Below are 27,072 nucleotides of genomic sequence, written 5' to 3'. Positions count from 1 at the left end.
ATCTGTTAAAAGCTACAAACAAATTCTTTCAAGTGCTGTATCAGAGCCTGAAGTCAAATTTTGTGGTGGTCTACTATGGCAAAACTTTGATTGAATGGGGAGCTGAAAAAGGTAACCAATTTACAAGAACTAAGCAAGGGAGTTGTACCTCAACATACAGTCTGACCTCCTAAACACCCCTCAAAAAACACCACATCAGCAGCCTAAAAAAAAACGTACTTGGAATTTATAGCAAGTTTGTTACTACCCATTATGTCCCATCAGTGGGTAGCTGCTCAACAATTGCTGGTGAGGGGGTTCACTGCCCGAACATCCCACACCCAGTAATACACATAAAGCATGGATTGAGAGAGTGGGGAAAACTAGAAATTATAACACTTACTTTTGAAGAATACACAGACCTATTTCCTAAGCATATTTCAAAAGGATATATAATAACAATGTATGTGTAACTGCATGATGGTGAGGATGGATCCAGAAGAGTAAAATCTTACAAAATCTTCAGAGTAAGTGTATGCAATTTATTTTACTTAGGAATCAGGAAGTATTCAGTATTTTCAAACAATTTTTTTTAGCTTGGTATCAGCCATAATGAAGTTTCTCTACATTGCCAGTTTCTTCATAAAAGTATTGTACACATCTTTAGGATCATGTTTTCTTCTTTATGTTGCACAAAGAGGCCTGAACTATAACAAAGCTGTAACCCTCCAACTACCTGATTTGTCAGCCCTAGTTTTGACCAAGTTTTTAACTGCAATGCACGCTTAGAAAGTAAATATTCTACAATGAAATAAACTTGCCCTGTTACCACAGAACATTCATTTAGCCACACTGAGACTGACTGAAAAGAAGTTATGTAATAAAAATTATGTCCCACCAAACACAGGCTACACATCACCTACCACCAAGATTAACACTGACATTCCTGGGCACCTGCTAGACTAAGTGCACCCACTGGTGTTTATGAACCATTTGTGCTACCATTAGAATTTTCTTCTGACTCTTTCAATAGAGATCTGAGCAAGAAGAGGTTTCAAAAAGCCTGAATAACAATTCTTATCCTTCCCAACTTTTGGAAAGCTCACAGTTAAGATTCTCTGGACACAGTCTCACCAGTTACTAGGACTGCTTGTTCTAGTCTTGTTAAATCCAGCTTGCTAGATCTGCTACCTCTAATAACTAGACTGTTTAGTAAGAGCTAACAACTTCACTGCCTAGTTGTTAGGTCACTCATCCAGTGCAATTTGTGAAGAGCAAAAGTGACAAAGGCTTTTTTTTCACCATGGTGGATCACAGATCCCTAAATGTGGTTCATGCCAAAAGGACACAAATAAGAGTTATGCTGGTTGATTTCATGTAATCCCCTTCCTGCCTGACTATCCCCACAAACTGAGAAGCACCAAGCTGTACTTTATTCAGTATGCTGAGCACATTGCTGTTTTAGCATAACTTAAGATCTTTGTTATTATATCACTACTACTATAGTTGCAAAGAAAACCTAGGTATCCTTACAAAGATACACAAATAAAAGAAAATCTCAACAACTTCAGGGCAATTTTTTCCATCATAAAGCAATACATGGACAGTCATTTCTCAAGGACACCAAAAGCCATTTTTGTCCTCCAAAACTTGCTGCTGGTAGCTTTAAAGGCATTTGTACACTTTTTAACCTTACTTTCAGAATTATCTTATTACAATATGTTTAAGAGGAAGAAATAAATTAGCTTTCTTCAACACCATGTATACTCACAAAAGACATCAGTATCACCAATAATGATTACTAGCATTTTCAAAACTAGTGCTTATGTAGAAATACTGCTATGAATGTATTTTGATTGCATCCAATTGCTCTGCCAGCTCCTCTCATGCAGTGGATTAGCTCACCTATTTATTTATAGCAACCCAGACTCACTGTTTTATCAAACACCTGACTGGGCATAGCCTCAGCACGCATTTTATCATTTCCATTTTGTACCATTTGATCTAACCACTCACCTTTGTGGTAGCTATACTATTTACAAAGCTGATCTGCTGGAACCCTTTCTCACTCAGAGTGAGGCACACATCCCATCGCTCATTCACGACTTCGTGGATGACTTTGAGCGCGACTCCGGTTTCGTCCAGCTTGTCCTTAACGTAAAGATCTACGTAGCTGCGAAATCCATTTACCTACAAGTAACAGGTAACAGTCACTACCCTCTGCACCAAATACTCAGTGCACTCAAGATCAACATGTTACACTCAGTAACATCAAGTGAGGTTCTTACAGGTAGTTTCTTCCCATTCAACATGACTTTGACTCCTTTGCACGACCCAGCCAAATCATATGCTCGTCTTGTCATCAGGGCCACAATATCCTTATCAAGCTTTTCCATTTTAAATTTAGACAGATCTGGCTGGAATGTAATGCATGTGTAGTCATCACCTTCAAAATGCTTAATCTTGGGTTCAGAGGTCTTCATCATGTTGTTCATCCAAGTCTTTGGAAAGAAAACATTTTAGATGTTAGTTTGCAACACATTATCCTCCTCCTTTATTCCATTTTCTAGCTATGATGGGATTGCAAGAGTTACACAAGAAAAAGCTCACAAACTTCCTTTAGAAACTTCCTCTGGTAAAACACTACACAAAGTTAATTGATTTACAAAGGTAAGCACAAGCATAGGTGACAGCCTATTTGTGGTTTCTGGAAACATGCAGGTTGGATGGACATGATTCTAATGCAAATGGAGCCTCCCACAGAATTTACTAAATTAGAAACAAGTGAGCTGGGATTACCATCCCTGTTACCCATCCATTTAACACTTTCAATCTACTACACACCTCTACAGAGAGGCTTTTTAGCCCCTGTGCAGAGACTCAGTAATCTCCAAGACAGCATCTTGGTGGCTGTGCAGTGTGCCAAAAAAAACAAACCCAAGGTGCTCAGATTTGACTCAGGAGTCTTGTATCATTCCCTATTTAAGAACATGGGCACATCTGCATGATCAAGCAGAACATCTGTTCACAGCATATATCGAAGAGCAGTTCTAATAAATTTTCACCATTTTTGAAAATACTGCACATGTAGCACTTCAAGCCATAAAGCATTTAGTCATCTTCAAAAAGTACACTTGAACCAATATTAATTTGCCCTTTGGCAGTCAGCATAAAATACTACACTTTTTAAGAGACAGGCATAAGCGATTAAGTGTATTATTTATGTATTGATATGAAAGCATGACCAGAAATTAATTAACTGTCCACAAAGTAAGAGAAGAAAGCCCCCAACTGGGAAGGACTGTAAAGCCAAGGAACTCTGGTATCTAATACTTTGCCAAAGTACTTTAAACTTTAAGAAAGGTGACCATTTCAAAGCTAAATACAGTAGACCTGATCACAGTCTCGGTCTGTGTACTAACAATGAGCATTGGGTTCAGGTGAGGGATTTGCACTTAAGTCCATGGGGCTAGTTAAATTCATGACATAAAAACTGAAAAATCTGCTTTTAACACCATAAAAATTACACAGATAATTGTTCCCATGTTTGCATAGCTAAGTAGAAAGATATTTTTGACAAATTATACAACAGCAATTTCAAAATGTTTCAACTGACTATATTCCTTTTCATAGGTACATGAATGTACTTTAGTTTTAACAGAAATTTGGGGTTTTATAGTCACCAAACAGTCCAAAGAAAGTATTATTTTACCCAAAAGGCCTAACATACAGAATTACCATTTTTTACCAACTGAACTAACGTAGCCTGCAAATTCCACACATCCCTTCGAATGAGGAATTATCCATTTTGTTAAACAGTCCTGAAATATATCTGTTAGATTTTAGACCTGTAACTACAGCAAGAAAAAAAAAGGACAGTAGCTTTGAACATTTCTATACCTGCTTAAAGCTGTGTTTGTACTCCTTGCAAGCAGTTTCAACTGTAAACTTTGTACTAAATATGTTACAAAGTTTTGCACCATAGCCATTGCGTCCACCTGAAAAAAAATATAGTAAATTAGGGTCAGCTTAAATTTAGGATAATAAACCTAATTTATCGAATTTATTTTTCCCTGCATTTCAGGAGCAGAAGTTTTTAAATACTCATATAAATTACACATAAAAGTATGTTGTTTGGTACTCAGTAATGAGTACTGACGTTAGAGATGTAAATGTAAACGTCTCTGTAAACACTGATATTAAAAGAGGAAAAGTAAGATATTTCCTTTAAGTCTTTTCACTCTAAGAGCTATAGTAATGGTGACTGAGTAATCACCTGTTATGAAACAGAAAAGAAAGAGAAAAATTAAGAAGGAGAAGCATACTGAAGAGTCACACCATGGCTTAAGTGAACAAAACAAAGCACATTAAATGGCCTTGCCTGTAACTTTTTTCTCATCATCATCATAGTTGCTGGACGTTAGTAGCTGACCAAAGATTAAAGCAGGTACATATACTTTTTCTACTTTGTGTTCCACAACTGGTATCCCCTTTCCATTATTCCATATGCTGATGATGTTTGATTCCCTAGAAAATAGTGAAGACATTAAGCAAATGAATGCAATCTTGAAAACAGACTTCTGCATACCTGTTTAAACACAGTAAATAAAATAACTACATAAAAATATAGCAAAAGACCATATTCTTACCACATTTACTTAGAGCTCTAATGATTTTAGTTACAAAAAACTCCAGTTATTTTTGCTTATTAGATGTCTTGGAAGAAGGAGCTTAATTGTCCATACATGACAGTATTTCATATAACAATAACCCCCAAAAATCTGTTTGAAGAGCTTTCACTGTCAACATGAACTGCAAAAGGATCCTGACAGTGACAGAATTAAACTCAGGTTAGAGATGTAGCTTTTAAGGTTTCATTGAAGTCCATCCAGATAAGTTATCATCTGTTTAAAAGGGTTATTTCTGAGCTATGACAAATATTGTGACTTATTTTATGTATCAGTGCCAAAATCCATCAATATCTGGCATCATTAACATTTTTAGCTCTTACACAGGATTTTAATTTTTGAATATTAGAGAGTTCAAAATCAGGACAGGTCAGGCAAATTTACACATTTACAATTTCCCTCCCACTCCATGATGGAAGTAGAAAAATTGCTTCTCAGCATATTTACCCTAAAGATTAGGTCTGAAAACTAGCTTTCTAAATAATTTATTAGTCAGTTAAAGGTCAGTGAAAAAGTACTTCTAAAGGAACCCCATCAGCATCCATTTAAATACAGTACTTCTCACCAGAAATTATCTCTTCAGGTATTCAGTTTCAAAAAACATGGTAATGATGTGTTTGTAATATGAAGTTTCAGTGCGATATAGATGCCTAATTCAAACAGTCTTATCCTAATGCTAAAGGAGTTAACACAGAAGTTCAAGAGGGACAAAACTGTGTTACAAAACCTGTAACACGGTATTTTAGATCTGTAAAGAGCCTGACTGGCTATAGCTATGCACTGCCAATTTAAATTTATCATAAATTTTATCAACCCCTGGTTTTAAATTTCATTCAAACCTTAAAAAATGGTTAAGGAAAGCAATTATTACAAATTCGGAATGGTAGCTCTTAATGATAACCACTTTTAATTCACCTCTTCATCTTAACATATGAAGCTAATGGAAACAATTACAAAAATATTCTGCTTTCAAGAAATTAAATTTCATTAGTAAAATCATTTGTACAAATCTAAACTGCAATAGCACTGGCAGGGAAAGCAAATGAAAACATGCTTTTACTTACGGATCAATGGATATTTTAATACAAGTCATATTCTTGTCCCTCTGCTTATTGTCAGCAGCATTTACTATGAAACAAAGAAGCACAAATTAACACTTCATAGGCAATTATTAATCTCTTGGTCTGCAAAACTGATTTCATACATATTCCACCACCAGTTACAACAGTCCAGGTATTTCTTAGTCTGGAAGGTCTTTGTATATATTTTGTATCTTAGCACTGGAGTCTATAAATATAACTGTCTACAAGAAGATATTTTTCAACCTTCTTATAATTAGTGATTCTATTTCTAGCGGTTAGACTATCTCATAAATAAATATAGAAGTGTATTTTGTGAGCTCATAACTGTTCTTAATATACTGAGCACTTCATTCTTCTCTTGTTTGGATATTCATTGCAGCATGTACATGAAAAACCCCAGAAACTTATATGCATCACCAGACCAGTTTACACATGGACACCCACCAAAAAAGTCACTTTCATTATGGAGTGTTTTGACTGCAGCAGAAGTTCTCTCTAAAGAGGCTGCAAGACTTGTAACTAACAGCCTACATAGTTTAGGATCAAAACTAGGATACCTGGAAATGAACATTTGATCAGGATTTAATTAAATTGCCCTGCCATGCATATGAACTACAGGAAATAGAAATGTGACTGTGGCCACTAAACACGAGAGCACATGACAGTCATTTTCAGTTTCTGTCATGATCCATGAAACAGAAACGGATAAAGGTAAACCCCAAAACACTGAAGTACAGTATCTTAACAGCTGACAAGGACCTCAGTATAACAGCAGATATTTCAAGGTGCTTTTGCTAAAATCATGCAGCTTCATTCAAAAGCATGCATAGCTAAAATGTCCAATTTTCACAATGTTACTCCACTGTCCCTTAGCTCTCAAACCCCACTCTCTGGAGCACTTATCAGTGCTTCATAAAGCAGCAATAAGCCGTGAAGTACTACAATAATGTCAGAATACTGATCTTCCTTCTGAATGGGAAAATATGGAAGTGGTCTCTCTAACATAAAAAGCCAAAAAACTTAGATCTATGAGGCAGCACTCAAAACAGAAGTGATTAAAGGTTTTCATTCCCATGTTTATCAAATTAAGTAATAGGTTTAAAATATTATTAAAATATACTAAGCATAATTTTCTATCTGGTTAAGATACATCACCTTAAAGACAGCAATGCCATAAAGCAATTTCAGAGATGTGGAAAAGTTGTGAACCTAATGAAGGTCACAACAAAACTGACCTCAGTATACCATAAATTAAGTAATTTATGAGGTAATCCTACCAATCATTTAAACAGAACTTCATAAAATCTGATAGGTCCAAGATTTCATGTCAATTAGGCCAAAATATCAGTTCAGAGGACAGCACAGTATTCATATATTTCATATCTCTACTGCTGATTAGTGTGTGCCTGTCACCACCAGAATACCATCAACCAGTAAGTCAAGGTAATTCAGAGAATTTTGACAAAATTTTCTAAAAATAATTTTTTTTTCATAGTGCTTTTTAATTTAAGTATTTTAAAACTGTATGAAATCTAGAAATGATCCATAAAAACTACCACCACTATCCCTGCATACAGAAGGAGGAAGTTTTAATGACTGATGAAAGGATGATCTAAGTGAACACTCAGACAACTTAAGAGTTGCATTCTTTCAGAGGAATAATCTTCTTTCAAATGTCACTTTTAATTGCAGCCCCAAAAACACTTCACAGATTAAAAATCTTGTAACAATACTGATCATAAAGAATGATCCAGTTTGGATATTCAGTAATAAATATTTACTTTTTCTTACAAGTTCAGCTGAAAACTATTCCCTTTTAAACTCTTCTATAGTTCTAGAATGCACTTAATTTTTATGCCCTATAGTTTAGCAGGACTCAAGTCTGGGATTTTAACTTAGATCCAAGTTGATGTACTTTGAGAGCACTCGGAAAAGCTTGTACTCCACAATGCTAAGGCAGAATTATTGTTAAAACTACTTACCAAGAATTTCATCAAAGATCTTGTACAAGCCTGGAACAAAGGTAACTTCTCTGCAATTCATTCCTACATCTTCGTCATAAACCCACATTAACTACATGGAAACAAAATAAAAGTATTTACTGTCTTGGTAAACCACTCTATAATGCTCTAAGATTTATTTCCATCAGGAACTTTCCTCTTACAGTCTGATTACTGCAGCCATACAAGACAAAAGCAGAAGTCTGAAGAAGTTACAGCTGTATCCACAAAGAATTCTATAATGAAAATCCATTATTTTCTGCTTGGCAGGGAACTCCCAACAGCACAGACAGTGAAGTTCAAAGCAATTTACAACTTCACAGAAACAACTGAAGAAAGTGCCAGCAGGAGGCTTAAATTCTCTGCTCTCTACCTAAACCAAGAGACCAATGCATTTTTGCATCTAGTATAAATGCTACTTACAAATATGCATAAACATGTGTGTGCACATAGGCACATTTGTGAGCACAGACCTATACACACACAGCTGTCTGTTTACACACACAGCTGTTTGTATTTTGACTGGATTTCAGTATTTTTTGTTTGTATCTTTTCAGATGAACCAAGCACTCAATGCCTTAAAGCAGGTCTTATCCCCCTTCCTACACATGCATACATAAACAAGACCACAGTTTTTTGACCTTCTAATTCAGAAAAGTGACAAAAAACAGAGATGCATCTATTTAATAACCAGAATAGACATTTCCTCATTAAAACAACAAAACCCACAAAGACTGTAAATTTAGTGACACTTACCTGAGTTAAGGGTTCAACTGACCCAATGTAGGTATCTGGACGGAGGAGGATGTGCTCAAGCTGAGTCTTTTTCTGATAAACTCTCTCAACAGACATCTTCTTTGAAGTGTCATTTTTATTAATGCTTTCTGAGTCTTCCTTTTTTGAAGCATTCATCTGATTATCAAATAATGTCTAAAAAACCAAACCAAACCAACAATCAACCTCATTCAGTCTGTCACTCTTGAGATACAAACAAAATCTGACAGAGATCTCAATTACAATCAAAACCTGTCATGCAATTTAAATGTTAAGTTTTCAGATGTATTAAGATAAAGCAACAGAGAAAAATCAACAGATTACATGACAGATCCTTAACAAATTGTTGCATATTCAAACTTCAGCAATTTACTAAGCACAATAAACCAAAATAGGGAAACAACAGCACAAAAGGCACCCATTTCTTCAGGTTAAGTATTTATAACATCTATTTTGAGTATAAGCATTTGAATCCAAACCACTGAATACTGCTCCAAACGGTAACAGCAATACTGCACTTTTATACATTATAGTCTGGACAATTAATTCAGCAGGACTTAAGAAACACTACAATGCCTCTCCTACTGGCTTCCCAATTACTGTAATTTACATTTTCTACTGCAGTGATCAAACCTGATACAATCCCAGAATGCTTTATGATGAAAGGAGAGACACTATTTACAGGAGCATACAGAGGAATGACAAGGGGAAATAGCTTCAAACTGAAAGAGTAGGTTAAGATTATACATTAGGAAGACATTCTTTACTGTGAGGCTGGCGAGGCACTAGAACAGGTTTCTCAGAGGGGCTGTGGATGCCCCAACCCCGGGAGTGTCCAAGGCCAGGTCCCTTCCCACAGCAGCAGGGTTGAAACTCGATGACCTTTAAGGTCCCTTTTAACCCAGGTCATTCTGTGGTTCTATTAAATAAGCCAAGGACTGAAAGAAGAGAGAATCACATAGGCTAATGTTGGAATTTAAACAGAATTCATGCCTAATCTGTCTGAATTTTATGAAAAATACCTTGAAGAACAGTTTTATGGTAAACTAAGTCACTTTGGGATGGGGAGGAAGGTGAGATAAAGAGATCTGGTGGACTTTCAGCAATTTATCCTGATAGATACCTCCTTGCCATTGAATGAAAACCACATAAAAAAGGTTAATCTCAGAACAACCAAATACAGACAGGCCCTCTTCTGGGACAGTAAAAGCATACATACAAAGAGACTAGTAATGACGTTTTACAGTATGCATTCCTATCCATAAACTGAAATTATCTGAATTATCTTAAAAATTCCAGTAAATGTAACTTTAACTCACATGATTTATTTGCCTGGCTTAGGAAGATATAAGAAATTCTGTCCCCACCCACCCACCCAGTACCTGAAATTGCCCCCTTCTCTCAGAGGGGCTTTATCAACTCTGAAGCAGGTGTTACATGACCAGTACAAACCATCACCAGACAAATAATGAGGGCAAAATCCACTTGCCACTCAGGCAAATTTTCTCCCTTTCATTTAGCTGTTTCCAGCATGTGTCTATATAAAGTAAATACAGGCTAAACTCCAACCTTCAATTAACCAGTCATCCTGCAAATTTTGTGGCCAAAAGGAAGTGCAATCACTTCTCCTTCACTCTAGCTTTTGCTGCAGCCTCAGTAAGCACTGAAAGCAAAGGGGAAGAAAGCACATAAATCCATAGGCAAAAAGGAGCAGAGGATACTGAGCTCACACCATCAACTTCAGCAGAATCAAAAAGACCAAACACCAATCTACAGCACACAATTCTCCACATATTAATCTCATTTATCTTCTCCAGCTTCTAGTACTCAGACTATGATGCCTCTACACCTCCCCCTCCCAGCCTGGCCAGCACAAGAATAAAGCATTTATTTCTATTCATAACACGGGAAATTACCTTTCTCCTCCAGATTTAGAGATCACATTTTTCTGGTTTATTTATGGAAATTCTAGGAAGCACACTTCCAGAACTTTGAGAGAGGCAGGCTGTGTGCCCCAGTGATGACAACAACCAGTTATTTGGCCAGGAGTGAACCTGAACATGCCAAATTAGAACAAAATTCTCTATTAGCTACTCCTGTATCTGACAGCATCCAGAGGAAAAGGGGAAAGAACCCAGGGAACCTCACAATCTGGCACAGGATTGCACACAGCAGAGTTGGAACCACAACACTAGCTCTCATCACTATTCTTCTGGAGTCTATCTCATTTTCTGCCAAACAGGGCAGTTGCAAAATCACATGGGTGATCAGAGGGCTTTGGTATCCAACTTAATTTAGCCTTCACAGTTATTTGGTTGTAAACTGTGATAACCCTGACACCATCACCCTAAAAATATTAGCTATGGATCAACTAAGCAAGCAGAAAAGGAACTGCAAATCTGCAAACAGATGCATTAAAATGATAGCTGGAAGAGGAAGAATAAGAATTGTTACTACAGAAGCATTGCCAATAGTTGCAATGCAATTTTTTTTTCATTGAAGTAGTTCTGTGAGTGATGTCCAGGCTTTCAATGAGTTTCACTGTATATGTATATAAATATTTGTTATTTTATTACCATCTTTGACATCATATCTCATAGGCATTACCCTTAGCTCACTTACTGGTCCCACAGGTCTGTTAACACTGTTTTACTATGTTCATGTGTTCTGAAGGGACCAGTGACTAGCAGGAAAATAACATAATATTTCTCAGATTAAATAAGTGTTGGAAAAAAAGGAAGAGAAGAGATGCAATTGATATAGAATGCAACAGAATTCCGGGTGCAAAGACCATTAAAATCTAGTTCAAACAGAACTGTTCAATTTGCTCCCAAGTCTTAGGCCATAAGAAGTTTTTACAGTCAGGGAAGGTTGTGCCAGGCAGTTACCACATGACAGTCCTTCAGCTGACATTTTATAACTATTATATTCTCAGGACTGTTCTGAAACAGTTCTCCAAAATGCTTCTACTCATCCAGTGTGAGGACTGGGACTGTGATTTAACCATGCATCACAACTTGGCAAACACATTAACACAAAGTGAGAACTTAAACTTTAGCCTAAAAAATTAGGCTACAGTTTTCCTACCTCCAATAGCAAAAATGCTACGGGACAAGCAGAGTAAGAGTCAGAAGATTAGCAGAAGTCCATTTGATTGTGACCGAGTAGCTCTAGATTGGGAAAAAATATTACAGAATAGAATATTGGGAAGGGATTTCTACAAGCTATTGCCTTTAATGCAATGCTAGGAAATGCATTTCTGTTTTCCAACGAAAGTTTTACTAACAACTTAGAGGAGTTTATACTTTCCAATTTATCAGTAATAAATGTAGTGTATCAAAACTCTATCTTCTGTTGAGATAATACTTCCAAATTGTTGTCATGCTGACAAACAAGGGAGGTCACAGCTAAACCAACTCTACTGCCCAAAAAGAGCTAGCCCTGCAGAAGTGTCCCTTCCTGGGGACACTTGAGGTTTGTTGTAGGCCAGCACTAGTAAGGATCCTCGGCTACTGTACTCCTTGGGACACTATGTCCAGTATTGTTTATAACACACTCACTAGAACACGATAACGTATGATTTAAAAAGGAAAAAAAATACACAAAGGAACAGCATAACATATTTTCTTTCTGCTCAATGATTTTAAAAAAAGGGAAAAAAGTAGTCTTAAAGAACTTTAATGCTCTAGTTTTTATTAAGACATCACAAAGTATGCCAAATAAATGTTCATTTCATTGTCATAGAGAAGGACAGATTTTATTCATGATGTATGATTTTATTCATACAATACTCCAAGAATCATAGATATTCTGCATGCAAAAAAACCCTCGTGTTATAAACATTAAGAATTTATTTAACACGCTATTGAAACACAAGCATAAAAGCAAACAGATTTTATTCATGATGTATGATTTTATTCATACAATACTCCAAGAATCACATATATTCTGCATGCAAAAAAAAACCCCTCATGTTATAAACATTCAGAATTTATTTAACATGCAACTGAAACACAAGCATAAAAGCGAAGCCCAAAAGTATTCAACTCTACAAATGAATGTAATTATGCAGGTATGCAAGGATCAGAAGTCCAGAACTGCAGTTTCCCAGGCCAAGCATTTTGGGCTGTGCTGTACCCAGAAAACCAATTCTGAGTATCTTTATCTCCATCTCAAATGGACATTTTTAGAGTTCAATTGATGCTTAGAACTCACTCCAGAAAAGAGAGAATCTTCATCACCAAACACAGGATAGAGAGCTATGGACACAAATATCCTCCACAGTCTTTCCCATTTGTGTTCCTTGATAAAAAAAAAACAAAACAAAAAAACCCCAAAATAAAATCTAAGTGTTTTCAACTTCTGAATTTCTAGTTAAAATACAAATTAATGCAACAGGAAAGTCCTCCCCCACTTTTCTTTTTTTTTGGTTTTAAACTGGGCAAGCACTTAACCACAGTGCTGTTTAACTGACAATCTCTGCTGTGTATTTTGGAACTGTCTCAAGAATGCCTTTTGTATTCTGTCCTGTATGAAAGATCTTCATATTGTTAAAGCTTCAATAACACTTCTCAAAACAGCATCAGCTGTTGTTTCATGAAAAAACCCCTAAAGAGAATTAACCAAGTGTCACAAAGGGCTTAAGTCTTCTGCTTCACAGTGAGACTGCTTTTTGCTTGTTTGTTTACAGGTTACCCAATGTTCAAGGTCTGCTTTGCAATTTTAATGTTGCAAATTTTTTTTAATTATTATTTCTATTATTTTTAAGACACAGTGTGTGACTTTCCCAACGCTCTTGTGAGATTCAAGACTTTACAAATTCTTACTAATCTTGTGGAGTTTCTAACCCTCCAGATTGGTGACAAATACACAAATATGGGTAAGTCAGCAAGATGACCATGCTTAAGTAGTTTGGAAAGCTGCAACCTATTGCACTGTTCATCCTCTTTCAAAGACATGCAGTCAAGCTTTATACAGTGACTTCTGATGGTGCCAGCTTCCCACACACTCTTAAACACAGCATAGTGACAACTGGACAGAAAAACCCCAATTCTCAGGTGACAGCAACTGTTGCACAGGTTACCACATCACGACTGTTGTGCATGCTGTCACAACCAGGTCTTATCGTGGCAACTGCTTTCCCCAGGATGACTGAAAGTCTGCAGAGCTTCCCTTTTGAAGGTGTTTTTGCCATGAATTTATCTAGCACTGTGTGAAAGCTGCAGTCATTCTTTCCTTTGGTGATCTCCACAGGCAGAAGCCAAGTAGCTGCTGATAGACAACAGTTTGGTAACAAGGCTTTTACTGTCTACTCTCAACCCATGAACTCACATATTTCACTTTGGCATCTTCTTTCTTCACATTTTGCCTTTTTTTTTCATGTTATATTCTCACCCATTGACATTTCTGTGTATAAAAAGGCACGTATGAAATCCATACTAAGTTAGAGATTTTTATTGCCTTTTTGTAATGAAAACTAGGTCATGCCATCTTTCTTTGTGTTTTGAGCCACTGTGCTGAGTTTGGTTACTTAGTCTGCAAACAGCTGTACTTAATACAGCTAAATCTTCATACACACTCGATCTACAGAGTTTGGCAGCACCAGAGAAAAGCTATTCCTATCTAAAGACACAATAACATATAAGCTACAACAAAGAAGGCAGGTTTCATCATCAGTTTCAATCTTGCCATAGCTGGAATATACATCCTTGATTTGACAGCTTACTTTAAGTGAAGGCTTTACTCTTACTTAAGTAGATTAATTCCACATCATAGAAAGTTGAAAAACCTGAAAAATGTTTAATACTAATGTCTCTCCCCACTTACACAAACTTAATTTTGTATTGGTCAGTGTCATAGTCTCCTCCACTGCAAAACACCTCCATACAACACTTAACAAACCATTTTTCTTCAGTCTGCCCATTCCTTCTTACTCTTATTAGGTGGCAAGAAAAGGGCTCATTTTCTACATTGGCAGACTAGCATAATGAGACTAGAAGAGAACATGTAGGTGAACAAGAAGTTTCCTTCCCTTTGGCTTTGTCTTTTCTGCCTTAAACTCATAAAACTACTCCATATAATGAATACTCCTGATACATACTCCTGAATAGGCAAATGCAGCCCTGGGACATAACAATTTAGAAAAGTATATGCCATGTGTCCTACATTTCCTTAAATAAAGTGTAGGATAAGCACATTTAGTGGGACAAGACACTAAATTTTGAGTGTAATTAAGCTGTAAAACCTTGGGAGGTTAATTAAGTAATGAAATCCAGATTACAGTTCAAAACAAAACTACCTCTTCTGAGGGAGATATGCTGTAACTACAAAAAAAAAAAAAAAGTATATAGGTGCCTTCTGATAATTACGAGGGAATTCTATAGATAACATGCTCTTGACTGTACTGTGCCATATTGGATCATAATGGCCTCTTCTTGTCCTAGAAAAATTGACAAAGAACATAATTTTACCTAAACATTTTGCAATCTTCCCAAAGAAAACTCTGGCTGAGAATACCTCCCACCATGCAAACAAAAACTGGAGGGAGTTTCAAAATAAACCACTCTCCTGCTGTGTTTAACAAATGGTTGGGCTCTCCTGCCAAGACGAAAACACACAAAAGTAACAGTTCCTTTTTACCACAGCAAACTTCCATAGATTGTCACATACCATTAGTAACATGAACGAAATCTCTCTACCACATCCTTCCCAAAGCGGATCATGGAAAGGAGTTCCTAGAAAATTCACCCAGAACTAGTCTCACCAGTGAGACTAATCCATCTGTTCATTTTAAATTCCTAATTTTTTTTTTTTAATCCCCTGATTCTGACACTTTGCTCTGGACTCTGAAAGCATCACATTATAGAGAGTTTGTGATGATGATCCATCTATGGAATAGTTCAGAATGGTCAGATTGCTCTGTTAGAGAAAACCAAAACTATTCATTGCAGCTAAAAGGGCGAAATTCCTTCTTTCTTCCCTCCTCCATTCCTCATAGTGTAATCAAATCCACCTCCTGACAATCTGGTTCAGGGAGCAAACAGAGCTCTTCCTCATTCTTCATCAACCAGAAGCAGCCAGTTGTCTGCCAGCTCACTTTTCTGAACAAGCTTGCTAGAGAATCAGACAAGTTAGTGTTGCAAGGACAAGAGCATAAACATACAGCTGGGAGGGTATGGCTAAAAAAACCAAAAAACACACACTTTTCAACAAGTATTCCTAGATTGCTTAGCTGCATGATGGAATTACACTCTTGGAATTATAGAGCTTCATTGTCCTAGTAAATACCTAAACACCATAAAAGTAGCATAATTTTTATTTTAGGATTATTAATACACAACACAGAGGCATACAAGATTTAAGTAAAAATTTAGGGATTTGCTTTCTCTATTCTTTTTGAAGAATAACACCTTTGTGCAAATATGTACGCTCACTGTAATTACTTCTGACCAGAAAATGATGTATATTGTTTTAAATATTAATTAATTTTCTGTCATATTAAGTTAGTACAGCAACAGCCATGCTTTATTTGGCACAGGCTGCTACACAACCAGCAATACATTCAGATCCTGATTTTTACTATGATCTTTAAAAGCAGGTGTCTAACATCTGCACTTGCATGAAGACAATTAAATTAAATTTTATTACTACATTTTTCTGTTGGTCTGAAATTTTTTATCCACTGACTATCCACGACTGTGGATAGTTCTGTTCCAATACTAATTTTTTTATTGCTCACACAGCATCAAAAAGTGTATCCATGGATGATCTAGCGACAGATAATCTTCGAAGAATCTCCTATTTCCAGCTGAAATTCAGAGACAAACAAGGGAAAAATACTCTAACACAAAAGGCATTTATTAATGCTATACTTTAAGACACCTTAAGACTGTTTTCTTACAAATTCTGGTAACAGTGGTCTTTGGAACCACTGGCTGAAGCCATTTGATGACAGAATGCCCAGAACTATTTGGGCCACTGTTTCACCACCAGCTCACACACAAGCCCTCCACTAGCCAAGAAATCAAAAAGTTTGAGGTTCTGACATCTGAACTTCAGGTTATCAGTATCTGGCTGCACCTCTTTACAACTCAGTGTTTCCCACATCCTTGACCTTTTCCTAAGGCTTTACTGCATCACTAGTTTGAGCACTGTCAAAGTAGTCCAGACTCCCAGCACATTTCCATTTCCCAATTGCAATTCCCAACTTGCCACATCCTGAGATTTTGGTTTCTGAAAAACAAAATCTTTGAAACCCATACAGGCTGTACATCAAGTGTCACATCAGCACTGTGACATTTTCTTTCAGATGCTCTGGTCCTATGGCCAGCCGGAACCCATATCATACTGCAAGGTGTTTTTTCCCTGCTGACCTATCTTCTTTGTTAACAAACTTTAGAAAAAACTTTGGGCAGGACTAAGGCAACATTCAAGACATTCATGCTGCAAGACAGCACATGGAGAGAACAAATCCCACAGGGTAGTTTTTGAGCTCATGTTAACTGGCACACATGAAGATTTCATTCTTCAGAGCCCCCCAAACCCAGATTTTCTGGTTAGGTTCTGGACTACAAGTCACACTACATTAGCAATAGAGGAGAGCCCAAATATCATTCAGAGGTTGCTGATCCAGCTGTACACTTCAGTGGGAAGCAATCCTCTGCTGAACAAGAGAAGCAAATTCTTAAACTCTCACAAATGTCACAGCTATCAGCATATTAGAATTTGTTTATAATAACATACCTTGATGTTATTTGCCTGTCTACCTTGCATTCAAATACTGAAACACCTTGACTGTGATACACGGGCTTTTCATACTTTTAATACACATGATGCTCCAAAAAGGAATGCAATATGATCAGTAGAAACTATTAGAAGTCTCCTCCCTGGAACCTTGCACAGAAGAGCAATATCAACATATTTACTTAACACAAGGCACCATGTAAATAAAAATTAATGAGCTTTTTCCTTTTAAGAAAAACAGTCCCAAACACTGATCATTCATACCCCTTATGACAACTGGTCCACACTAAAACTACTTTTTTATAATTAGAAGCACCTATGGTAACACAGTCACATTTTCTGGTATTCTCTAGTTTGAAAATCTCTTTTTTTCTGCCATATTAAAATAAATATGAATGCAGTGTTCCTTAAAAAAAAAGTTGCCTGAGTTTAATTGCTCAGCTCCAACTATGCAACATCTACTCCTCCTCTGGAGACTTTACAAGCCTTGAAAGGTTTTATAAGCCTCATAAATATACTACAAATTCTAGTCTCACTCCTGTAGTAAATTCCATGAGAAAGGAACAGAGGGTTGGTTTTCCAGACATTGACAGCAATTTAGAAGGAGGAAAACAGATGCATCAATGAGTCAATAAACCCTTAATGCTGTTCCAAAACTCCCCTCTCTTCCTCAGCCACTCATCCTCCCACAACAACATTCCTACAGAAGTCATTAGGAAAAGTCTTTCAGGATTGTTCATTAAAAGTGCTGACAATCTTGAAGATCATCAAAACTCTACCCTTTAATTTGCTATTTAAGAATTGTGTCTTGGCAGGCAGAAGAATCAACCTCTCCATAAAAGGTACCATATAAAAGACTCATAAAATAACTTGAAACATATTTTGAGATTAATTTTTAAGTTGTTTTGCATTTTCATCACCTTTCTGTTACCTGACATGTATGTTTAGCACTCAGCTGGCAAAGAAGAAAGCCTGCATGGCATATTCTGAAAGGCTTAACTAGTATCAGGAAGAGCAGGTTGACATGATACAAACTTAGACTTGTTTTCTCTCAAGCATCTGGACCATCTGCCTCTGTCTCCACCATCAAACCAGTAAGGAACTTCTTCCTCTGCCCCCAGCCAATTTCTCGCATGCTTGTACAGTCTCCTATTAGAGATTTTAAGAAAAACCCTCTTCTGGATCTACTTAATACCAAAAAAGAGTAACTGTCTCACTTCTTGCAACTGCTCTCCTCCAAGCAGCTTGCCTCCCTTTTACTCCAAGACTGTGACAAGACACCTCAGAGTTTTCATCATGCTGCTGTAACACAACAGTGGTGGAAAACCTTAAGTTAGGATCACTAAACACAATATGACAAGAAACACAACCTCAGCCAACAAAAAGCTCGGTGCTGATGCATGGACTAACACCTGAATGACTTCAGGCAGCAGAACCCTCTGTATCAGCTGGACTGAGACAAAGTTATTTTTCCCCAGACACCTTGCCATTCTTGTACCTTCATATCACAGCACGCAACTGGGGAATAAGCACAGGACTGAAACGCTCACAAACTACTACACTATCATCCCTAAAAACCCCAAATAGCCCAGAGCTACCATGGATTACACAGCTGGAAATATCTCCACTGAAGCCCACACTGCCCATCTCTCATAAGTAAAGATGCCCTGTTTAGGGTATGACCCCAGAATTCTAACTGTTCTTATAGAAATATTACATATCAAGCTATGTGGTTGCAAGAGCTTTTTTAAATTTTTTTCCCTCTACTTTATCTCAGCTTCTTTTGATTTATAGGAAAATAACTTTTCAGTGCTGTCTTATGGTTTCTGTATTTTGTCATGACAAGAAAATATTATTTCTTGCTCTGTCCTTAAAGATTCCTTCAGAGATTGAGAAAGATGGTGTGAGTTCTTGGCACCTCACTAAGGTAGACATTTGCCCAGTTTTTAATACATTTGCTCTTTTGCTCTTCTCATAAGTTTCCAGTGTCTGAAGAAGGAATAGGAAACCCAAGACTAACTAGGCCCACTCATTCACTAAAAAAGAGCAAAAAAACAAAATCAAGACATGTGGTATCCATGAGAGGAGGACTGTTTAATATCTCAACTGCAATTCTACTTCACAAATCAGGGTGGGGGGGAAAAAGTAAATTAAGCATTTTAATCCTTTTTTACATATTTCATATTTCCTTCTTTTTTTTCCTTTAAGGTAGCTTTTTAAATTATGTCCAAAGGAAAATATAGATCTGATGTTTAGGTCTGTACCTTTCAAACATGTTCTAGCTCAAGTAGATTTTACACTAACTTGGCTAACATGCTTTTTGCTTACTTGCTGAAAAAAACACACTAAAATTGCTAGATGTGCATAGTGTAACAAATACACAGATTTATCACTTTCACAAAATAAAGAAATAGAAGTAGTAGCTTACTTTCAGTGGCAAACTGTATTTCTATGTAAATTTGAATTACATTGAGACACAGACAGGATATTAAAATAGCTTTATTAAATGAAACTAGATGAGCTGATATCATAGAATAAGTTAACAACTCACTTCAAAACATGACTTAAAAGGACTTAGTTCATAACAGTAAAAGCATTTGCAATCACACTGAAATTTTAAAAATAGCAAGTCTGATGCTCACTTGTCAAGGAAGGGAGGAATATTCTGCTGCTTTTCACAACAAATTTCTGAGTACTCTTCACTGAAATACCTGAAGAATACAGCTAGGAAACACTTTTGAATAAAAATCACTAAGAGCTGTTTTATCACTTCACTTATGAGAAATGGCTTTCTTCTATATTTGCAACACAAATAAATATCTGGTGTTTGATCTTGACACCTTGTTTTTATCGCTAGAACTTAAAACATAGTTCACATTTTAGTATTTCTTTTCCAAGTTATGTAATAATATTTTATATGCCTTGATTTAGAATTTACTTTAAATCTGGAATAATAGCCTTAAAAATACATTCTTCCAAAACACCTGTGTTCCAGTACAAGTACTTGAGAAGACATCACTATGTTTCCAAGCTTGCAATTTTCAAGAGATGTCTTCACACAGTTATACACATATAGAACTGTGTATTTTTTCCTCAATCTGATTTTGAAAACATTCAAAGCACCTACTTTATGCAGAATAATATTTTCACTGTGGGTGGCTTGCAAGAAATTTACTGTTTCAAACAATGAAAATTAAATTTCTGTAACAGTTTTCATTCTTAAGTTTTCTATATATAATCTATTATATTTGTATAAAACTCACCCCCAATGATGGAATCGCTCCCATCCACCAGCTATGAATCACATGTGCTGCTTTTCATTATTTAAACATAAACATGCATTTGCAGACTGCCTTTGCATGTAGACACACAAGGCAGTTTAGATGCAAGGTAAAAAACCTACTTCTGGATAAATAAAGTGAATGCAAATGAAACACTAAATTTAATCACTAATTTTTTCAGATATAAGCTGTCTATCTTAGACTACTTATATGTTTTTTTTATTTGGAAAAGTTACTTTATCTGTCCAAATAAAGTAATTCCTTACTTACTAACACAATACAGCCACAGGCATCTTAAAAATTAAATGTACACACACACACAAATCTCACAGGTCAAACATTAACAGAGGGCACGTGCTCGAGCATACACCTTCCCTCCCTGAACACCTGAAGTAATTGCCCACAAACCTTCTAAAATCAATTCCTCTACAAACCCTGAGATATGTATCCCTTCCTAGACTTGGTTACAATTGAGCTCCCCACTCCTATGCATCCATCACTCCTTCACCTATGCCAGAACAAGGTTTTCTCCCAGCCTGGAATACCGAGGGTGCAGATGCACGCCCTGAGCTGTGGGACTGGCTCAGCTGCTGTCCAGGACGTGGCCCCAATCCTGTTCCAGTACCAAGCCTCCACCTGATATCACCTCTACCACTTCTTTGATCCTGCATTATTCAGCACTCTGACAAGGAGAAGATTGGACAACAAAAGTATTTAATGAATGCTGGTGTGGAGGGAAGAGGATAAGAAGCAACCACTTTTTTTCTGGTAGGCAAACCAAAACACCTGAGGAATCCCTCTTCAGAACTACTGGTTCTGACTCACTCTAGTGAACCACAAACATTTCCCTCTGGTGCTGGAATACCCAGGGAAGTCATGACATCTCTTCAAAGCACTGCTTCCTTAAGGGCAGCAGAATCAGGAATACTACAGGACCAGGAGGGAATGATGCTTCCCCTCAACTGCTGGATATAACTCTATAGCTCAAAGGCTACAGAGTTAGAAATACATTCCAAAAGTAAATATTAATACCAATACATTTGGGCCAGTATTTCAGGTCTGACCTTCCTTTCATTGTATAACTGTGAAAAAAGGAGGGAGGGTAAGGACACGCAGGACAAGGAACCTCCCAGTTCTCTGGTCATAACAGCAAAAGACAGACACTCATATAAAGGAAGAGAACTGCACTGAAACAAGGCTTGGCAACAACACAAGACTTTTCCCCCACGCCCCTCCTGCTCTGCAGACACCACAGAGCAGCAGAGGAAAGATAAGACCAACTAACAGCGCATGTAACAAGTGTTACACATGTGACAACTGTGTCCTAGCCCAGCTGCAGCCAGCGGAGAAACAGAAGGCCTGATCCAGATAAAGAAATGGAAAGAACAGAAAGTTAATTCCGAGCTCTAACCTGGGTCTGGAGAGGCAACTAAAGAGGTCCAAAGGACTCAGGAGTAGGAACTTCAGCCACCTACTCCTCCTTTGAAATGAACAGCATAGTAATGAACAGCAATAAAAAGGATAAAAGGCCATTTACCCTTGGTTCACCTCTAGGACAGTATGCCTATTTCTGAAAGCAGACAATTCCATTAGGATTTGTTCATATTACTGACCATATCTGCCAACTGTTTGTTCTTGAGGCAGGCTATCAGAGCCCTGCCAGCTTACAGAGCAGTGACACAAGGCTGCTCCTGGTGCCCAGCACTCTCCCTCCGAGCACTACCTGGGCAGAAGAAGGGAACGCCGGCATGGCTCCCATGTTTGTTCTTGAGGCAGGCTATCAGAGCCCTGCCAGCTTACAGAGCAGTGACACAAGGCTGCTCCTGGTGCGCTGTCTCAGCCCAGCACTCTCCCTCCGAGGACTGGAACGCCGGCATGGCTCCCATCCTAAAGCCCTGCTCCCACATCGGAGGAATGGTCAGAGCTCGGTGCAGCAGTGAAAAGCAGATCCTTGGGGCAGCAGAGATCCAGTTCAGATTTCAGATGCAAAAAAACTACCCCTAAAGTTCAAAACCTCCCAGGGCAGAAGCCATAACCGGTGAGTTATGGCACATCACTAGAAGTTATCGGACATTGTTCAAGAGGAACACTTGTTTTAATCCTCTCAGAACATATTAAAAGCCAAATCAAACTGGAAGTCATCCCTTTATTAAGTTAAACATATTTGATTTCAAATGAAACAATAGAAGAAGTCCCTTTAATAGGACTAGAGTGGGCTTTATTTGTTGGTGCTTTTAAAAAAAATATATTGATCCTACTATCTATCAATTACATTAACTCTTCATATTTTAAAAAAAAGATAGTATTAAGTTAAAATTACCTTATTTTTAAGGTAAACTCTGAATCTTCTGAAAGATGCTTATATCTGAATGTAGATTATCTGAAAGGCTGGTTCTTTTCATTTACCAATATACAACTACTATATTTATTCAAACAAGTATAACCCAAAATTATGCAATATTTCCACTTACTAATAATATACATTATTTCCACTTCATTTCATCTAAAGAGCAGATATTAATGATGTTTTTTAAAAGAGAAGTCATATGAACACTCAGCATACATTCACTTCAAGCTAACATTTCCTAGAGTCAAAACCTGCCCCTTTCACCAAGGACAGGGAAGTGGAAGTAGTGTTCAAAGTCCTGAATTATTATCAGCACTCTCAGCTTCCATTTACCAGGCTCATGTAGCTCTTAGGGTTGAGGAAAAAGTCTTGAAAACACTGACAGAATTAAGTGATTAAATGTTGCTTGTTTGAAACACTCAGTTTTGTGGGCATTACCATTGTATCAGAACCAACGCACTTCAAAGTGTTACAATGACTTCTCCTTCACTGTGAAAGGCATGTTTATAAAAACAAATTAAGTGCTATTACTGTGCCATTACAATTCATTTTCTGTAGTTCCACACACAGAGGCTGAAGTATTATTTCTTTAGTTCACAGTAAGTTTTTCTAGCATTATAAAATGCCATCATATTTTACCAATGAAAACTCTCCTAGTTACAAATCCATGCTTGGTACCTAACTCTTAATACAACTTAGCACTTTTGTAAGTGACACTTGGAGATCACCCTCCAAAAGTAATTTATATCACTTTGTCAAAACTCCCCCTTCTACCAAGTATTAGAGTGCAGAGCTGCAAGTTGATTTCAGAAAATCCTCAACCAGACCAAGAAAAAAAAAGCTATTAAAAACCAAGCAAGTACATTTTATAAAGCAGAGGTTATCTTGGTTTGTCTCCAGTTAATAATACTAAATTATTTTCCCAATATGCACTTTCAGTTACTGTACTCTCATGTGTTCTATCACTGGTAATTGTGCCTAACTAGCTATATTTCTTCAAGTCCTGTTACAGCTGAAAACACAGATGACTTGCTGTTTGTTTCCATAAACATTTAATTCTTCTTTCTTTTAAAAGTAAAATAAGGTATCATCTGATGCTTGTATGATGTCTCATTATGAAAGTCACGCTAAAAATTCTCTATTATAGGAAGTACCTTTCTTTTTTCACAACTGCATGTAATTCTTTCCTACCTACAAGCATGCTCTTTGAATCACACCCAAAGCTGAAGTTACTCACACTACTCTTTACTAAAATGTGAGCAAATAGGTTCTGTACACAGGATCTGCTGGTTTGAAACTAACATCCCACCAAGTTTTAAATGACTCCTCATCTTTAGGGCCAGACTTTTTTCTGTTACCCTTCAATTGTTTAACTCGTGGTCTTATTAAGAAACCACAGACTACAGAGAATACATTACTCAGACAGAGAAGCATCCCAGTGGTTTCAACACACTGGCAAGAACTCTAAAAAAATCAAGGTGGTTTCAAAATGATCTACAACTGAACTGCAAGTGGTTGCATATCCAGCAGATATATGGCAAGCAGATTACAGCCAGACAGCTGAAACTATTCTGTCCCTACCTCTGTCCCTCTCACCCTCCTCAAGGACATCATATGATCATCTACAAATGAACCACCACCTAAACCAAAGGTTTTTTTCCAGCCTGGCACACAGGCCATGGCCGTATTCAATTCTGTGCTACAACAATATTGTTCTTTTGCATGCCAGTGTTCTACAGCTGACATGGAACAGGTCTGGTTTTAGGAGCTGGCTCAGAAATCCTACCTTCACCATTTAAAATGCACATGAGAGAAAGAAAGAATGTCCCACTGTTTTCTGAAAAAATAAATGAACACAGTTTCAACTAAAATCTGATTATTTCCCTGTAACTACTCTTGAGTTGACAAAAACACTTTTAACTTTTAGTGCTTTTAGAGAATGAAAAGTTTGATCATTTCCAGTTGTAGGAAACTGTTGACTCACCATAATTTCAACCCCATTACATTTAAGAACATGTTTCAATAAAAATGCCTATTCAGTAATTTTCACACTTCATTCTGCAGTTTCTGTATGAGCTGTAAAGCTTTCAATTACTTGGTCAAACCTAGATGGTAAAACCTTAATTCTGAAGAGCCATCCAAAGTGTAAAGTATTGTGAAAAGAAAGGAGAACAGCTTCTCAACTTAGACATGTTCCCATGGCTGAACTGTGTGATTTCAAATGGCACACCCAGAAACTTGTACGTTTTTTTAATATACCTTTCCATACTGCCAACTTCTTAAAATTAAAGAGAATTACCAACATAAAATGCAGTAATTAGATCCATGGAAATAGTCCACCATCAGAACACACCAGATTTGTTCATTCCAGTAATACTTCATTTTCAACAGCTTCAAGATGTAGAAGAACAGAAGAACAAGTTTGCTGTTATTCTGTTTAACAAGACTCGTTAGAAGCTCCCACCTCTGCAAAGCACATGTGTCTGATGAAAGATACCTGTCCATCAAGATCTAGTGTCTTCTGCTTAAACATTAAAGAAGTTACCCCTCTGCGCTGAGCAAGGGAAAGGCTGGGGAGTTACTGATTGGCTGAAGCAGACCCCTTCAGGTCACTTTTGCTCCTCCTTCCTCTCAGGTCTCACCAAAACCTGAGAGCATCGCTCTTACTGCTGACCAGGGCAGCACCTCAGCACGGGGAGCCGGCACTCTCAAAGGACTCGAAGGAGGCTCAAAAGGACTCACCAATTCTAGAGCCAGCTATCACCGGCACCCTCTCTAATCTTAATACTTCCGACCAATCCACGGAAGGCAGTAAAGCACCCCCTTCTTGGGCCTGTTACAGAGTTACAACTTCTGGAGGATGATGGAGTTGAATGCCAAGATGGAACAGCAAGCGCACAGCTCCTGCTTCCTGTCTCTGAAACTTGGGAACTTCGAGTATTGTCTTCACACAGAGTTGGAAAAGCAAATGGGATCAACACAAAGACCCTCTGCTAGCCCGCAAAGGCTTTGCTCTAGGAACAAGAGGCAATACCCGCAGCTCTGGCGGGACGACAGACAGACAGACCACATCTCGCCCTGGAGGACAGCGACTTCAAGACAGCCCTGATGACCCAGCCGCCACCCCCGGGAGCTTCCCACCTGTTTGCTCACAGACTGACCTCCTCCATGCGGCTCCCAGCACCCCGAGAAGCCCTCCACAGGGATAAAATCTGGGGAGATTTTAACACCAATTCCAAGCCCACTCTTCCTCCTCCTATCCCGGAGCCCTCCACCGAGCGGCGGCTCTACAGCGCTTCTCTTTCCACGCCAGCCCCCAGCTCCTTCCCTCAGCTTCCTCCCTCCTTTCAAAGCCAACCCGCGCTCTTTCCACACACGCGAGGGACGCAAACAGGAATAATAGTAATAATAACAAAACACGAGTAGCAAAACCCACGAACAACAAGATGCAGCCCCACAACTTACCACCCAAGTCAGTCCCCCGCTGCCGCCTCCTCCTCCTCCTCCTCCAGACTTTGCCATTTTCTGCCCGTCTCTCCTCAGCCGAGGCGAGGGCGCTCGGAGGCGGCCGGGAGGGCCGGCACCGACACCGCGCCTGGGGCCGCTCCGCGCCCGCCCTTCGCGCCTCTCCCGCCCTCACCGGCGCCCCGGCACCGAGCAAGGGCGGCCCAGGGGCCGCACAAAGCGCCCCTTCCGCCGGCGGGGAGGCAGCGAGAGGGAGGGAAGGAGGGAGGGCCCGGCCGGGCCTGCGTCTCTCGCTAGTTTAAAGGGACGACGGCCGGTCCCTTCGCCTCACGGCGGCAACAACAGCTACCGCTATCGCCGCCGTAGCGCTGCTGCCTCCCGCCCTCCTCCTCAGCCCCGGGCCGTCCCCCCCCCGCAGCCACAAAGGCCCGGAAAACAGATTAATAATAAAAAAATCTCCCCCTCCCTCCCGCCTCCCTCGTCCCCTCCCTCCCTCGTTCACTCCCTCGCTTCCCGCCCCTCGCGCGCGCGCGTTCCCGCGCAGACCCCGCGCCCCCCGCACACACGCACACCCGGGGCTGGCCCGGCCCCCTCCTTCTTCCCCTCCTCTTTCCACCCTGCGTCCGGAGCCGCTCCCCCGCCGTCGCCTCCTCCCCTCCTCTCCCCACACAACACCCGAAGCACCGCCGCCGCCGGGACACCGCGCGTAGACAA

The 27,072-nt window shown here is 38.6% G+C and overlaps 1 protein-coding gene across 4 annotated transcripts in view; it reads right to left on the bottom strand.

The window, feature by feature from the left end:
* TOP2B (DNA topoisomerase II beta) overlaps positions 1-26,825 on the bottom strand; it is a 61,637-nt gene extending 34,812 nt beyond the window's left edge. For 2 of the 4 annotated variants that reach the window (XM_039705187.1, XM_039705194.1), the window contains exons 1-8: positions 26,359-26,824; positions 8,506-8,679; positions 7,732-7,822; positions 5,732-5,795; positions 4,361-4,506; positions 3,880-3,977; positions 2,268-2,480; positions 1,996-2,169 (exon numbers count right to left, since the gene is read on the bottom strand). In XM_039705187.1, the coding sequence (XP_039561121.1) occupies positions 1,996-2,169; positions 2,268-2,480; positions 3,880-3,977; positions 4,361-4,506; positions 5,732-5,795; positions 7,732-7,822; positions 8,506-8,679; positions 26,359-26,415 (1,017 nt within the window). In that variant the 5' untranslated portion in view covers positions 26,416-26,824. Of the gene's footprint in view, positions 1-1,995; positions 2,170-2,267; positions 2,481-3,879; positions 3,978-4,360; positions 4,507-5,731; positions 5,796-7,731; positions 7,823-8,505; positions 8,680-26,358 lie in introns of all 4 variants that reach the window. The other 2 variants (XM_039705176.1, XM_039705202.1) reach the window with 2 other exon arrangements.
* Positions 26,826-27,072: the final 247 nt, after the last annotated feature.

The sequence above is a fragment of the Passer montanus genome, unplaced genomic scaffold, assembly GCF_014805655.1.
Source record: "Passer montanus isolate IOZ18808 unplaced genomic scaffold, ASM1480565v1 scaffold10, whole genome shotgun sequence".
NCBI classification, from domain to species: Eukaryota; Metazoa; Chordata; class Aves; order Passeriformes; family Passeridae; genus Passer; species Passer montanus.
The sequence above is the reverse complement of the archived record's forward strand: the minus strand, read 5'-3'. Positions and strand labels throughout refer to the sequence as shown.